Consider the following 12728-nt stretch of genomic DNA (forward strand, 5'->3'; position numbering starts at 1 on the left):
ATACATGTAACACACACACACAGCTCTGCCAATAAGCAGTTGTTCCCAAACAAAGCAACTCAAGCTCTGGGTCGTGTAGATAGTGAATGAAAGTCCAATACGTTAATCATCATCATCATCATCATCATCATCATCATCCCTACCATTTTGTCACAAACTACTACGCTGCTAAACCTAAAATCAAAAATAAGCCACGCCCCCTCGTTACCATAATTACAAAAAAAAAACTGTTAATTTTTAAAAATACTGTTGCTTAAAATATTTTTTTGAATAATCCACAAAGTCACATTTTGATTTAGTTTTTAATTTTAAACCTGATTTAAGGAGAAAACTGATACACAGTCACTGATTCATTGTGTTTGAAGCTCCAAGCTCTAATCACAGGGGTTGCCAGATTGTAGACACCAATTTCACCCCAGGTTTATAAAGACATAAATATGGATTCAGCGTCCTGTGTGGAAGGAGTGAATTATTTGCTTATGAATGTAAACAGCGAATTAGGATCTTTATAAACTGTGATACGAATCGAATCAGGTGACCCCGGGTGATCCCCATCCCTACCGAATCCGTAAACAAGAATCATTTTCAATTTATTATAAATATCAATGAGCTCAGTATACATTTTATATTTTTATATGTGACAGTTTTATCCATTTCTAGTTACATAAACCAGTAATTCTTGTTCTCACTCCTCAAATGATGTACAGTATGTTGATTTCTTTCAGATTTAAAGAAAGACAAAATTATACAGAAAACGAGCAAATTATATGTTTCTCATAAAATGTAACCGTCAATACGTTTGTTGACATGACAAGTCGCCTGTTTGCGGGATTTGACGTGAAGTACGAAGGATTCATCAGTAAAAGTGCCGGTGATCTGTCTGTCGTGTCGTTTTCACGCAGCCTGTTATTAACTCGGCTTTCGAACAAAACACGCCGCGCGCAAAACAGTAATTAGATGTTTGAATAAACCGAGAGGTTTACACTGCATCCTGGAATTAAGAACCGACGCCGTACATGATGCTTGGGAAAAAAAAAAAACAAGAACCAAGTACCAGGAACGTGTATTTTTTTCAGGACTCTTAAACATACAGAAGTATTTTTCTGGAACCTGCCGTCAGATGCTTGGAGCGTTCCTAAAGTAATAAAAGATCATTTATGGCAGGTCATGTGCTAACTCGAAACTCCAGCTATTTACATTGTACAAGTTTTAAGTTTAAGGACTAAAGCGCACCGTGTCATGCTGTAACGAGAAAATAATCAAGTGTGGTGTTCGTGTGAAGACTTGAAGTTACTGTTACTACTCTAAAGAGAACAACTTTCCTATAACAGCAGGTTTATTTCTCATATGCAAATTTTAATTGATACTTTTTATTTTACGTTTTAAGTTATGTTTAATATCTTGGAGCAGCCATGATTGTTTTTGATCAACACATTTCCAGGAAAAGCGATCACCTGGGTCACATCACTGTCGAGGAATCAGCCGATATGACCTTGCAGTCACCCTCTGGATATGTATTTAACCCTTGTTGCATATAATTTTACAGATGTTTATGTTGAGTTTCTAGCTATCTCTAGCTATCATTAGATAAACACTCACTAATTTATTCCTTATTTTGAAGAAAAAAATACATTAAGATTCTACAGAGAAATTAATTAATTTCCATTGTGAACAAACAACTGCAACTTTTTGCAATCAAATAATTTTACTGAGAACTGACACTGGAGACTCCATCCACAAAAAGTAACAAAACATAACTTTAAAGAAAATGTCACTAACTTTTTTTTCCCCCGATCTGTTTAGTGTTAAATAATGTGAAGCAGCCACGCAAACAAAGTTCCAAAGCAAGATCTTAGTTTAGAGACTCAAATGAGGGTGTTAAATTTGTCAGATATTCTGTTTTGGGTAATGAATCAAAAATTTCTGACCAATCAGAATCCAGAATTAGACGGCTTGGTGATATAAAAACAACTAACATGAAGACGAATGTATCTTGATCTTGTTGATACCAAGTTTAATTTACTTCATCCACTTAGAAACAGTAGAAACGATCAAGAATTATAAAAAGAAATTAAACACAGATTAAAATTTAAAGATGTATTTACACTATCTTATCATATTTACTTACGAACTAAACAACACAGACAGAAACTTGCATGATTTGTGGAATAAAAAAACTGGAAGTTTTGCAGCTGATTTATGCAAATGAATGTATAAATACCAGAACTTTGTATTTTTTCCTGCCATTATTACTGCAGGGTTGACACACTTAAGAAGATTTAAATGTGTGGAAATCCTGTGATTTCTCGCCATCTTTGAAACTGCTGTCCTGCGAACTCGACTTTACTGCCTCCACTTTTTATGTCTCTTCTTTGGATGCTAAATCTTTTATCGCATTGCTTTCATTTCATCTCTTTGTTAGTCATGTTTCTACCTCAAAAATTATAAAGGATCCGTGGTCACGTGACTTGGGTACACCTTTAAAAAAAAGTTCATAAAAAATTACGCTATTAAACATCTAACATTGATACAACATTTGAAATCATTTACGACTCTTTATAAAAAACATGCAAACACAAAAAGTAAACCTAAATAGTTTTTAACTTAAAATAAAACATGTCAAAGTGGGATTATTTGTTTGGTATGGACTGGGTTATTGTTTAGTATCAATATCACGATAGTCGATATCACGGTATTGTTCCAAGCCTAACAGAACACAAATACTAGTAGCCTACATAAAACAACAACAACCACCGACAGAATTATTTACAAAAAGCAAACAGCCACATGAGATGATGTGACGCTAAACATCGCAGCTGCAACTCAAACACAAACTCAACATTTATTTAAAATTAGTTTTCTTTTTTTAATCAGACTTTTTTCTTGTTAAAGATCAGAATCCTGATTTTTTTTTTTAAACGGACTAGGGCAGCTTAATAAAATAATGCGGTTGCCATGGTTACTTCGTTTTTTTTTAGCTCTGTTTTAATAGCAGGAGGGAAATAAAGTTGCGTTTTAACGCTAAAACCGAGTAACTAACGTGTTTTCTAATCGCTTCCTCATCCCCAGGGTGAAAATAACGGTCCCCCGACTCGCACAATACGTTTGTTTGTTTGTTCGTTAATCGCTCGCGGCCATGTTTAAAAAAAGAAACGAAGAAAAAACAAACACAAACATAAAAGAGATTTTTTTTTGATTCGCGTCACTTGGCAACAATGTTTCATGTCGGCTCGCGCACAGCTCGCGCTCTTTTCGAACTCCATTATCCTTCACTTTCCCGACTTTTCTTCCCCCCCAACGTCCCTCCATCCGCCGCCGCTCTGCCCCAAACCATCAGGGAAAAACCGCACAGAACTCTGAAGAATAAGTCCGAACTTTACCATTTTACTTTTCCAGGCGAATTTCATGGTGTCGTTTTCTCACATCGTACGTCTGCAGCATCGGTGCGTCGCCACGCCGCGAAATCCGGTGGAAAAAAAGCCAAGAAATGTGATCGTTAAATCCCTTCTCTTACTCTCACTCTTACACACTCACAGTCTCATACACACTCTCTCTCTCACACACACACACTCAGTCCCGTCCCAGTCCCTCTGCCCACTTCCTATTCATCCCATTGTACCAAAAAACACCCCTTCAGTACCTCCATCCGCCACCAGAGGGCGTTAATCAAACTTGCTAATCAAATTTCCTTGAAAATCTGGCAAGCTTCATTATACAAAGATAAGAAATAAGAAAAATAATCATTACAAATGTTGTCTCAGTTTAAAAAACCTGAATCAGCCTGTAATTTTGTTCCTAAAGCTTGGATTTGCATGTGGTCAAAAAAATAGCCATAAATTTCTAACTTTATAGTTTAAACCTTAAATATGCCCCCAAATATGCTCTAAACACTTTTTATTTTATTTCGAACTAAGATCAATACATTAACCTGAACAAAAAAAAGAAAGAAAGTAAAGGTAAACTGTATACTGTACAATACTGTACTGTTACCCCTCTGTATGTATGTCATTTATGTAAGCGTTTTTTCTTTGGTATCAGTACTGTAGGGCAAATACAGTAATAACTCACTATCCCAAGCTACGTTTTCCTCTACGGTCGCTTTGTGTTCTCTCTCTAAAATACAGTATTATATTTTATATGGAAATTTAGCTTAATTTACTTTAACGTGTATGTCACAAAATTAGTAAATTATTGGTCTTAATAGTTTAGCATTAAAAAATAAAAAAAATTGTCAATTGTAGTTTGAGGTCCAATATTTTTTATTTATTTATTGTTTTTTAACCTGAGGTCCGAATTTCATGTTTGTGTTAGGATTCAGATCCCTATATATGCCGTCATTGTTAGTCTATAAAAGATGAGCAATGTTAAATATTCATAACGTTCCAATATATAATATTTATTGCCAGTTTTCAGTAAGTATGTTAAACATGTGGACAGTTTGAACTTTGATGGTTGTGTTTATTTTTTGGGGGATTTGAATGGAAACTTTAATTAGTCTTTAGTGAGTCTTCATTTACACGCTGCTGAATGTGATGAATGAAGGGACTCTCAGTTGGTTGTTGGGTCTCTGGTTGCTCTGTCATTCCGGACTCTCAGTTCAGGTATTTTACACTCCCTCACCTCGGACTGCTGTGGTTATGTTATCTCTAATGACCCGTGTTTTATCTCATATCTCATGTTTTATCGCTTCACATTGCTGCTTGTTATTATTACCACGGTTTTAACATAACATAACATATGAGACAAACTGTTTATAAACTTCCTGGACGAGGCATAGGCGTATATTGATCTGTGTATTTATCTTTGGAGTAAGTGATGCTTTATCGCACTTTCATTTCTTTTTCTTCTGTCTCTACTCAGTAAACAATCATGTCGAGTGGCTCTGTTGAGTGATGCTTATAGCCACGCCCACCTCCAGGAACAAAAATGCTAGATTACTGGTATATTAATCCAGTAATAAGTCCAGATAGAACTGTGACTCAGTGCGTGTTCGCCATTTAGTGATGCCCGCACTATACTCTCTTTATGTGTTTTATTCAGTCAAAAAAACTGTAGTTTGCTTAACTACATGTCGGTGGTCATCCCACACATCCCGAATAAGGACTCAGTTAATGTTGTTAGCAGTTAACCAAAGTGACTCGTTGTTAGTCTTTCGGCTGCTCCCGTCGAGGGGTCGCCACAGCATGGCACAGCCTGGCACACCCACCAGTTTTTTTTTTCTGGGCTTGGGGCCCATGTTGATTTGATGTCACTTGGTAAACGCTGGTGAGTTATCGAGAGATTTCTAACTTTCAAGAAAGAAATCCAAGTTTCTTGTTCTTATTTAGACAAAGTTAACAAAAAAGTTAACAGAGTTTTTTTTGTTTTTTTGAACGAAGTTAATATTCTACTATTAACGTCTCAGCTGTACACTCTGCCCAAACATATCAGCTTCCAAAGCGTCATGCTAACACTGTCATCAGTGTCACTGCACACGTAGTAAGTTCGCTGACATTGGGTTAATGATTGTATTACTGCATGTAAATAATTTACACTTAATCAAAAAATAAATGAAAAATTCAGCAGTGATGTCATATAGTCAAGCATGTGATAATCGGTTAATTGGATTAAACTCTGCCCTCACGAACGCAGAAACATCTGTCACTCTGCAAACTTGGTAAGTGCATGTGGAAAAGCTTATTCATAAACTTAATTACTTGTAAGTGTGTGTGTGTGTGTGTGTGTGTGTTGTAAAATGATGTAAGCATCAGACTTAAGAAACACAATGTAAGGAAGACTGACGAGATCTGATTGTTTCAGCAGGAAAACATACCAAGCTAGACGTGATGTCGCGCACACACACACACACACACACACACACACACACACTTGAATATGTCTTGACTCTACCTTACATGACCTACGTCATACCAGTCAAGTGTCGCATGCCCTGCAGAGCACACATACGGCCTTGACGTCTGGGTGTGTTTCGTGTACGTGTGTGTGTGTGTGTGTGTGTGTGTGAGCGAGTGATCGACAAGGGGCAGTTTGGGGGCAGAAAGGTCATGTTAGGGTTGGGGAGGCCCTGGGGAAACCCATGCTCTTGTTCCCAGACCCTCAAAAGGAGAACACACACACGCACACACACACACACACAGGGGAGTGCTGGGAAAGGTCGGCACTGCTTAGACCCCCTCCAGGGACAGCTGCTCCCTCTCAGAGGGGAGTGATGTCATCGCCATGTACAAAACAACAAGGCCAGGAGAAATGTCAGGCACAAGGACTATGAAACACACACACACACACACATGTTCACACACACAGGTATGCCCTAATATTTGTTTACATACACTACAAAGGAAATTACAATATTTTCTGCATAACATTGTGATTGTGGACATTAAGAAATAAAATTGGTCTCAGAACAGAACTGGATCCAGTACCTACAGTAGTCTCCGGTTACAGCGCGACCAGTTCCCGCACCAGTTATCCCATCGCTAAAGCAACTCAAAGCGTTTACATTATTAAAAAAAGGAAAGAGGACAACAGTAGGAAGTTTAACCTGCTAACAGGTCCATGCTTACAAGTAGCGTGTCTAGCATGTACAGACGGTACAATGGAGTTATTGAAAATAGATTTAACATTGTAGGTTTAACAAAACCTCCTGAACTAGCCAAGCTTAAATCTTACGTGAGCCTACAGGCAGGCAAAATCAATTAACACGAGATATAAAAAAAAAAGAAAAAAGAAAAAAGCATGCTTTACAATAAAGTGTCGCTGCCCTCGCCCGTGCACTATAAACCAGGGGCGCTGAATGAAAGTTTCAGAAGGTCCAGTCAATAAAGTTTTTTCCCGATCTCTGTATATACGAGTCATTGCAGCCATCGCATTTTAATAATATTAAACATGCGTTAAACATGTGGACAGTCTGAACTTTAACGGCCGTGGATGCTTCCTTCCTTGTATATGTGTGAAATAAAACAAACAACTATCTTTAATTGGAAAAAAATGATATATAAATTATACTCGTTAATTAGAAAAGCCACTCGTGGCCGATCCGGGCAGCGGTTCTCCATTTAGTGATGCCTGGTCCAGTATAAAGTATCGTTTTGTTTGTCTCACTGCTGCCACCTAGCAAGCATCACAAGTACTACCTCATAATCGCTAGGTTAAAGTTGAACCAAGCGATATCTTGTGGGCGTGGCCTGTAAAGTGAATATTATAAATGGAACTAGCGATATCTGCATGTAGCTACTTAAAACAACTCAGTCTAGAGGCACAATCCACCTTTAAGATTCTTCTAAATCCCTCCCAGCTTTACTTTTGTCCATAACGTGTCAATGCATATGCGATAGGATATAAGAGATCAGTACATGGGAACTAACTGCAGGTAAAGTTGTGAGTGGGGGACTGAAGAGAGACATCGGGTCACACTGCGGTATCTCAGTTAACCTGTCACTTTATTGCAAAAGCAGACAAATCCAGAATTACATTAGGGTCTTTAATAATCTGTTCAAGCTTCTAACATTCTGTGTGTACAAAGAAGCCACATCAATTACTTCTGCTACCTATAATAATAATAATAATAATAATAATAATAATAACTTCTGTTTACAGCTTATTCCTAGAGTTCACTGAAGTTTCTGGAAAAGTGCTTATTGTGCTTAACTGTGTGTGTGTGTGTGTGTGTGTGTGTGTGTGTGTGTGTATTCCTGTAGCCTGACCTCATCCTGACTAATGCTCTCCGGTTGGTAATCTCATACATTCCAACATATACAGAGGTGACTGTGAAAACACACACACACACACACACACACACACGCTTTTCGTATATGAAAACATTTCACCACCCTGTCAGCTTATGTTATTCAGCCATTGTAAAGATCAGCACAAAAAGAGCATCTCACACACACACACACACACACACACACACACGCAATGTCAAAAACAGAGCAGTGGGGACGCGCCGCCCCGTAGCCAGGCTGAGAGAGGGCCTGCTGCTGTTATTGCTCTTCACCAGAAGGAAACACACACATTCCAGGAAATCTGCCACTTCCTGCCTCCAGCCTCCTGACTCCAGCGAGTCGCAATCGGAGCAGCAGCTGCACTGGGACGGCCGCTCGTGACTGCGGGGACGTCATGAAAAACACAAAGTCACAAAGCAACGAGTTTAACGTGACACCGGGACAGAACGTCCGACCGAATTCATGCTGACTAAAAAGAAAAAAAAGAAAAGAAAAAAAAAACATCAACAAGATAGCAGAAGGGGAAGTTTACATTTTTGGGGTTCGAGGCTGCAGGTGCTGTGGATACGACCTCGGAAATCAGCCCTATAGAAAGATATGAATAGACATGGAGACATTGCGAGGACAGTGTCAGGGTCTACGGTCCAGGAAACTGGGCTCCCAGTAATAATACAACAGGATGCAGAATCTAAACATCACAGTGTGTCCTGTAGGTTTTGTAGTAAACTAAAAGCGTAAACTAGACTGAAAGCACTGCTGTGCAAGGAAACTGTACAAAATAAATATACATTTTTTATTTATATATATACAATATATATTTTTTTAATCATTAGTTTTTAAATGTAAGTGCATCTTACTATAACAACCTTTACAGGAAATTAATTAATTAGTTAAGAATTATTGTACAAAATAAAAGTAGGATATACTGTGTAACAAATAAAGAATCATTTTTGTTAATGATTTTCCATTTTGTTATTCAAACATCATTAAATAAATTTAAAAAACTAATAAAAAAAATACGCCGTTACAAAGAATGTGGAAAAAAACATATCAATGAACAAATTAACTAAATTAATAACATTCCGGCAGAGTGCTGCTAAATTCTAGATCCTGATGATTAATTCATTCCTTCATCTTCTATACTGTAACACTTTCCTCTCACTTTGGTCCTTGCTTTGTGCACTGGTGCGCAGTCATGTTGGAACTGCTGTAGGGTTGTTTTCCAGGAGTTCAGTTCCAATGAAAGGAACTCTTAATGCCTCAGCATACCGAGACATTTTGGACACTTTCATGCTCGTGGGGACAGTTTGGGGACGACCTCTTCCTGTTCCAACATGACTGCGCACCAGTGCACGAAGCAACGTCCATAAAGACATGGATGGGCGAGTTCGGTTTGGAAGAACTTGCGTCCTGACCTCAGCCTGATAGGACACCTTTGGGATGCATTAGGGCGGAGACTGAGTAGACGAGCCACGCCTTCTCGTCCAACATCAGTGTCTGACGTCACAAATACTGTACGCTTCTGGAAGAACGGTGAAAAATTCCCATAAACTCACACACACTCCTAAGCCTTGTGGAAAGCCAGGCAGGTTGGATGTGTAACAGTTGGATGTTACTCAAGTGAAGGCCGGCGAGCGAATACTTTCAGCAATGTAGTGTATTTTCACATGTTAAAGGATGGGTGCATTAGTGTAGCAGAGGATTATATACAGAAATAAAGGGGGTTTTTACTCTCAGAACTGAGTTCTGCTATTCTGCACAGTTGTCAAAAGTCCCGCTTTTGCATGAGGAAGAACCGGATAAATGCTTCCTAAATGAGCCAATGCTGTTCAGTATGTTTGCAAAGATGCATATTTAGATTTATTTATTGCATTTTATTCCCAAACCCTAACTTCCTCATCTGCCTTGAACAGCATGGATTGTTTTTGCTGCCTCGTATTTAGAGTGTACAGAAATCTCTCGTCTCCATAACCACGTAGCAGATCGGACTGAAGCGGAAAGTAGAAACGAAAGTGTGCTGCGGTTTCGTGACGGAGGAGATGCATCTTCCCCTTCGGAGTCTGGAAAGGAAATTTTGAAAATGTCTGTCTGATCAGAAAAAAAATAGAGAGAGAGAAAGAGAGAGAGAAAGAGAGAGAGAAAGAGGCGCAATGGAAACTCTGTCATTGTGAAATCTTGTGGTTAGAAAAGCCCATGTAAGCATCAGCTGACTTTCATACACACACACTAGTACACATAGACACGTATACACACATGCACACACTTCCCATAAACCTCCAATCATCGTTTTTCACCAGTGACGAGAAATGTGCCTGTGCGCGTAGGAGTAGTGTGTGTGTGTGTGTTTATATGTGTGTGTGTCCACTAGAGGGCAGAACAATACACATTCACTAGCCAAGGTGGAAACAGAGCCGAAAGAAAGAAAAGTTGTCAACAGCTGGACTGGCAGCTCAAACAAATGAACAAATAAATAAATTAATCTCTACATCACTGTATATCTTACGAAATGATGCCACATCGTGTCATCTGTAGATTTACAGAACAATACCTAAGCACTAGAAGCCGTTAAAACGAAGAGAGAATGGTTTATTTAAAATAGACACTACAAAAAAAATAAATAAATTACATTTTGGGTTTTTCGGCTGGTGTTCTAAAGGGTTCTAGAGGGAAATGCTTTGTTGTAGGGTTCTACAAAGAACAGTTTAAAGTTTCCACTAAGAAAAAACTTATTATAGATAAATAGATAGACAGATAGTTTAATGACACTACACAGGGTACATGAAAATTAAGCGTCCCTCATTATGGTACATAAAAAAAATTGAATTAAAGGATCATAAAAGAATGAAGCTAACAAGTACAATGTCACCTTTCCAACTCAAACATGTGGATGTGGCTCTTAATACTGTGTGCCACATGGACACACACACACACAGAAACTGTGCTGATCAGACAGTTTAATCTCTTATCTAGTGAATGGAGTTGGACCCTCGCCACGTTAGCTGAGATTTGGGAATCAGGCAAAGAAAGAGAGAGAGAGAGAGAGAGAGAGAGAGAGAATGAGAAAGAGAGAGAGAGAGAGAGAGAGAGAATGAAAAAGAGAGAGAGAATATATAAAGAATTATATAAAGAATTCAGAGAGAAGAAGAGATGGAAAAACAGCCTGGTTTAATCAAAGGCAAATTTTCAAGACACTGCACGACCTCATACAGCCCACCGCACCACTTGCACGTTACAGGAACTCGGATAAGAGTTATCGCTACGCCCCCTGATGGTGATACCTCGATGGTGTCCAAGGACTAGTGAAACACTGGGATAAGTGCATTAGTGTAGCAGGGGATTATATAGAGAAATAATGAGAGTTTTACAAAAGTTTTAATAAAAGTCTACTGTTTACTAACCACTTACCTCTCGGCACATAAGCTGAAAGTTTTTGCATGGATAATCAAATTATATACAGGATTACGTAACTTACAGGTCTACATAATATCTGTACTGCTTTTTTTTATACATTTAAAAGAAGAAAAAAAATTATTTCTAATATTTTAAGTTTGACCTTCGAACTCCTCAAAGTTACAAACCATAAGATGAAATTGACCTTTTATTTCCTCTTAGTAGTAATAAAATGGCTGCATTTTAAACTCATAAACAAATATAAAGAAGAATCTTCTCTAAAGTCAATTTTAATTTCAACAACTTGCTAGCTAGCTAAAGTTGGCAAATTAGCCTATTAAATAATCCTGTAAAACTAGATTTGTAAATGATCTATTTTAAAGCTTCTTCATTTTTACAATCGGTAAAGCTAGTATTAGCTAGTTAAATAAGCTAGCCGCTTCCTTTTTGCTAGTTGAATTAGCTACAGTAGTAAGCTAAGTTTTGAAGAGTGCCTAGTTAAACTATCTACCTGGAAATGTTTTTTAAACTTTTTTTTTTTTATTCGCTAGTTTTATTATATTTTGCAAATCGATTACATAAATTATTCAGCTAGTCAAGTTTTATTTTCATGCTAATGTGGCTTGACATTTGTTCCAAAAAGGAAATTAAGGTTTAGGTCACTAGAAAACTATCTGTATTTATATGTTAATATTTCCATATGACATCCCTATAATATCTCTTAGTGAACTAGAAAGTCACACAGAAATATGATAGTGTTTATTTATTTTTTATTTGTGAGTATTTGAATTTGAAATCTTGTATTTTTTTTTTTTGTACTTTTACGCAGGCTGATCTGTTCCTTTTAACCGAGGAAGAGTTTGAGACTTTTACTCCAATGCACTTTCACTGTACTTTGTCCACCTTTGTCAGGGACACACCTGAGCAGCAGGTCGTCTATAAACACCTCCGCTTTAAAGACATGGACAGGTTCGGCTGATGTGCTTGGCACAGAGTCCTCCTTAAGGCTTTGTTATGAGGAAAAAAATTGAGGAAGCTTAATTAAAGAAATGAAATTAAAAAAAGCCCATGAACTGTTTTGATTATTAAATAATTTTAAAAAGCTGAAATGAAACTGCACCGTGCTGCAGCGCTGCAAAATACTTCCTCATTCCTCATACTTTGGGAATATTTATACATACTCCATCCATCCTGTATTAACTCCTTACATAATTAAAGCCTTGCAAAAATATTAAACTAGACATAAAATAAAGCAAAAATCAATATAATATTTTTTGCATGCGAGAGCAAGCGCTGTGAAATAAATCTTGCATGCAAAAATTTATATAATAAAATTTATTTTACTATTTCACTATTTTTTTGCACAATATGAAAATGAAATAAAAATGTCTGCTGTTCTTGGAATTGCACTAAAAAGCTATTGTTTTACTGATGAAGTTTTATTTGTGCATAGTGGACGCTAGATGTACAGTAAATGAGTTTAAAAAATGTTGGTAAAAGTTGATATGTTTTTCTATAAATAGATGTTTAATTAACATTTATGGAAGGAGTCTCCAGTGTTAGCGGTTTGCATACATGTATAGCCCAAGTAGTTGCTCTCATCAGTCCTGTGTC

The 12728-nt window shown here is 37.5% G+C and overlaps 1 protein-coding gene across 2 annotated transcripts in view; it reads right to left on the reverse strand.

Moving 5' to 3' along the window:
- Positions 1 to 12728, reverse strand: part of rgl1 (ral guanine nucleotide dissociation stimulator-like 1) — a 37111-nt gene that overhangs the window by 19090 nt on the left and 5293 nt on the right. Inside the window, exon 1 of one of the 2 annotated variants that reach the window (XM_053503970.1) lies at positions 3381 to 3535. The exons of the other annotated variant lie outside the window; for it this stretch is intronic. Within the exon in view, the coding sequence (XP_053359945.1) occupies positions 3381 to 3407 (27 nt within the window). The 5' untranslated portion in view covers positions 3408 to 3535. Of the gene's footprint in view, positions 1 to 3380; positions 3536 to 12728 lie in introns of those variants that run through there. 2 annotated transcript variants of the gene reach the window in all.

The sequence above is a fragment of the Clarias gariepinus genome, chromosome 9 (genome assembly GCF_024256425.1).
Source record: "Clarias gariepinus isolate MV-2021 ecotype Netherlands chromosome 9, CGAR_prim_01v2, whole genome shotgun sequence".
Lineage (NCBI taxonomy): Eukaryota > Metazoa > Chordata > Actinopteri > Siluriformes > Clariidae > Clarias > Clarias gariepinus.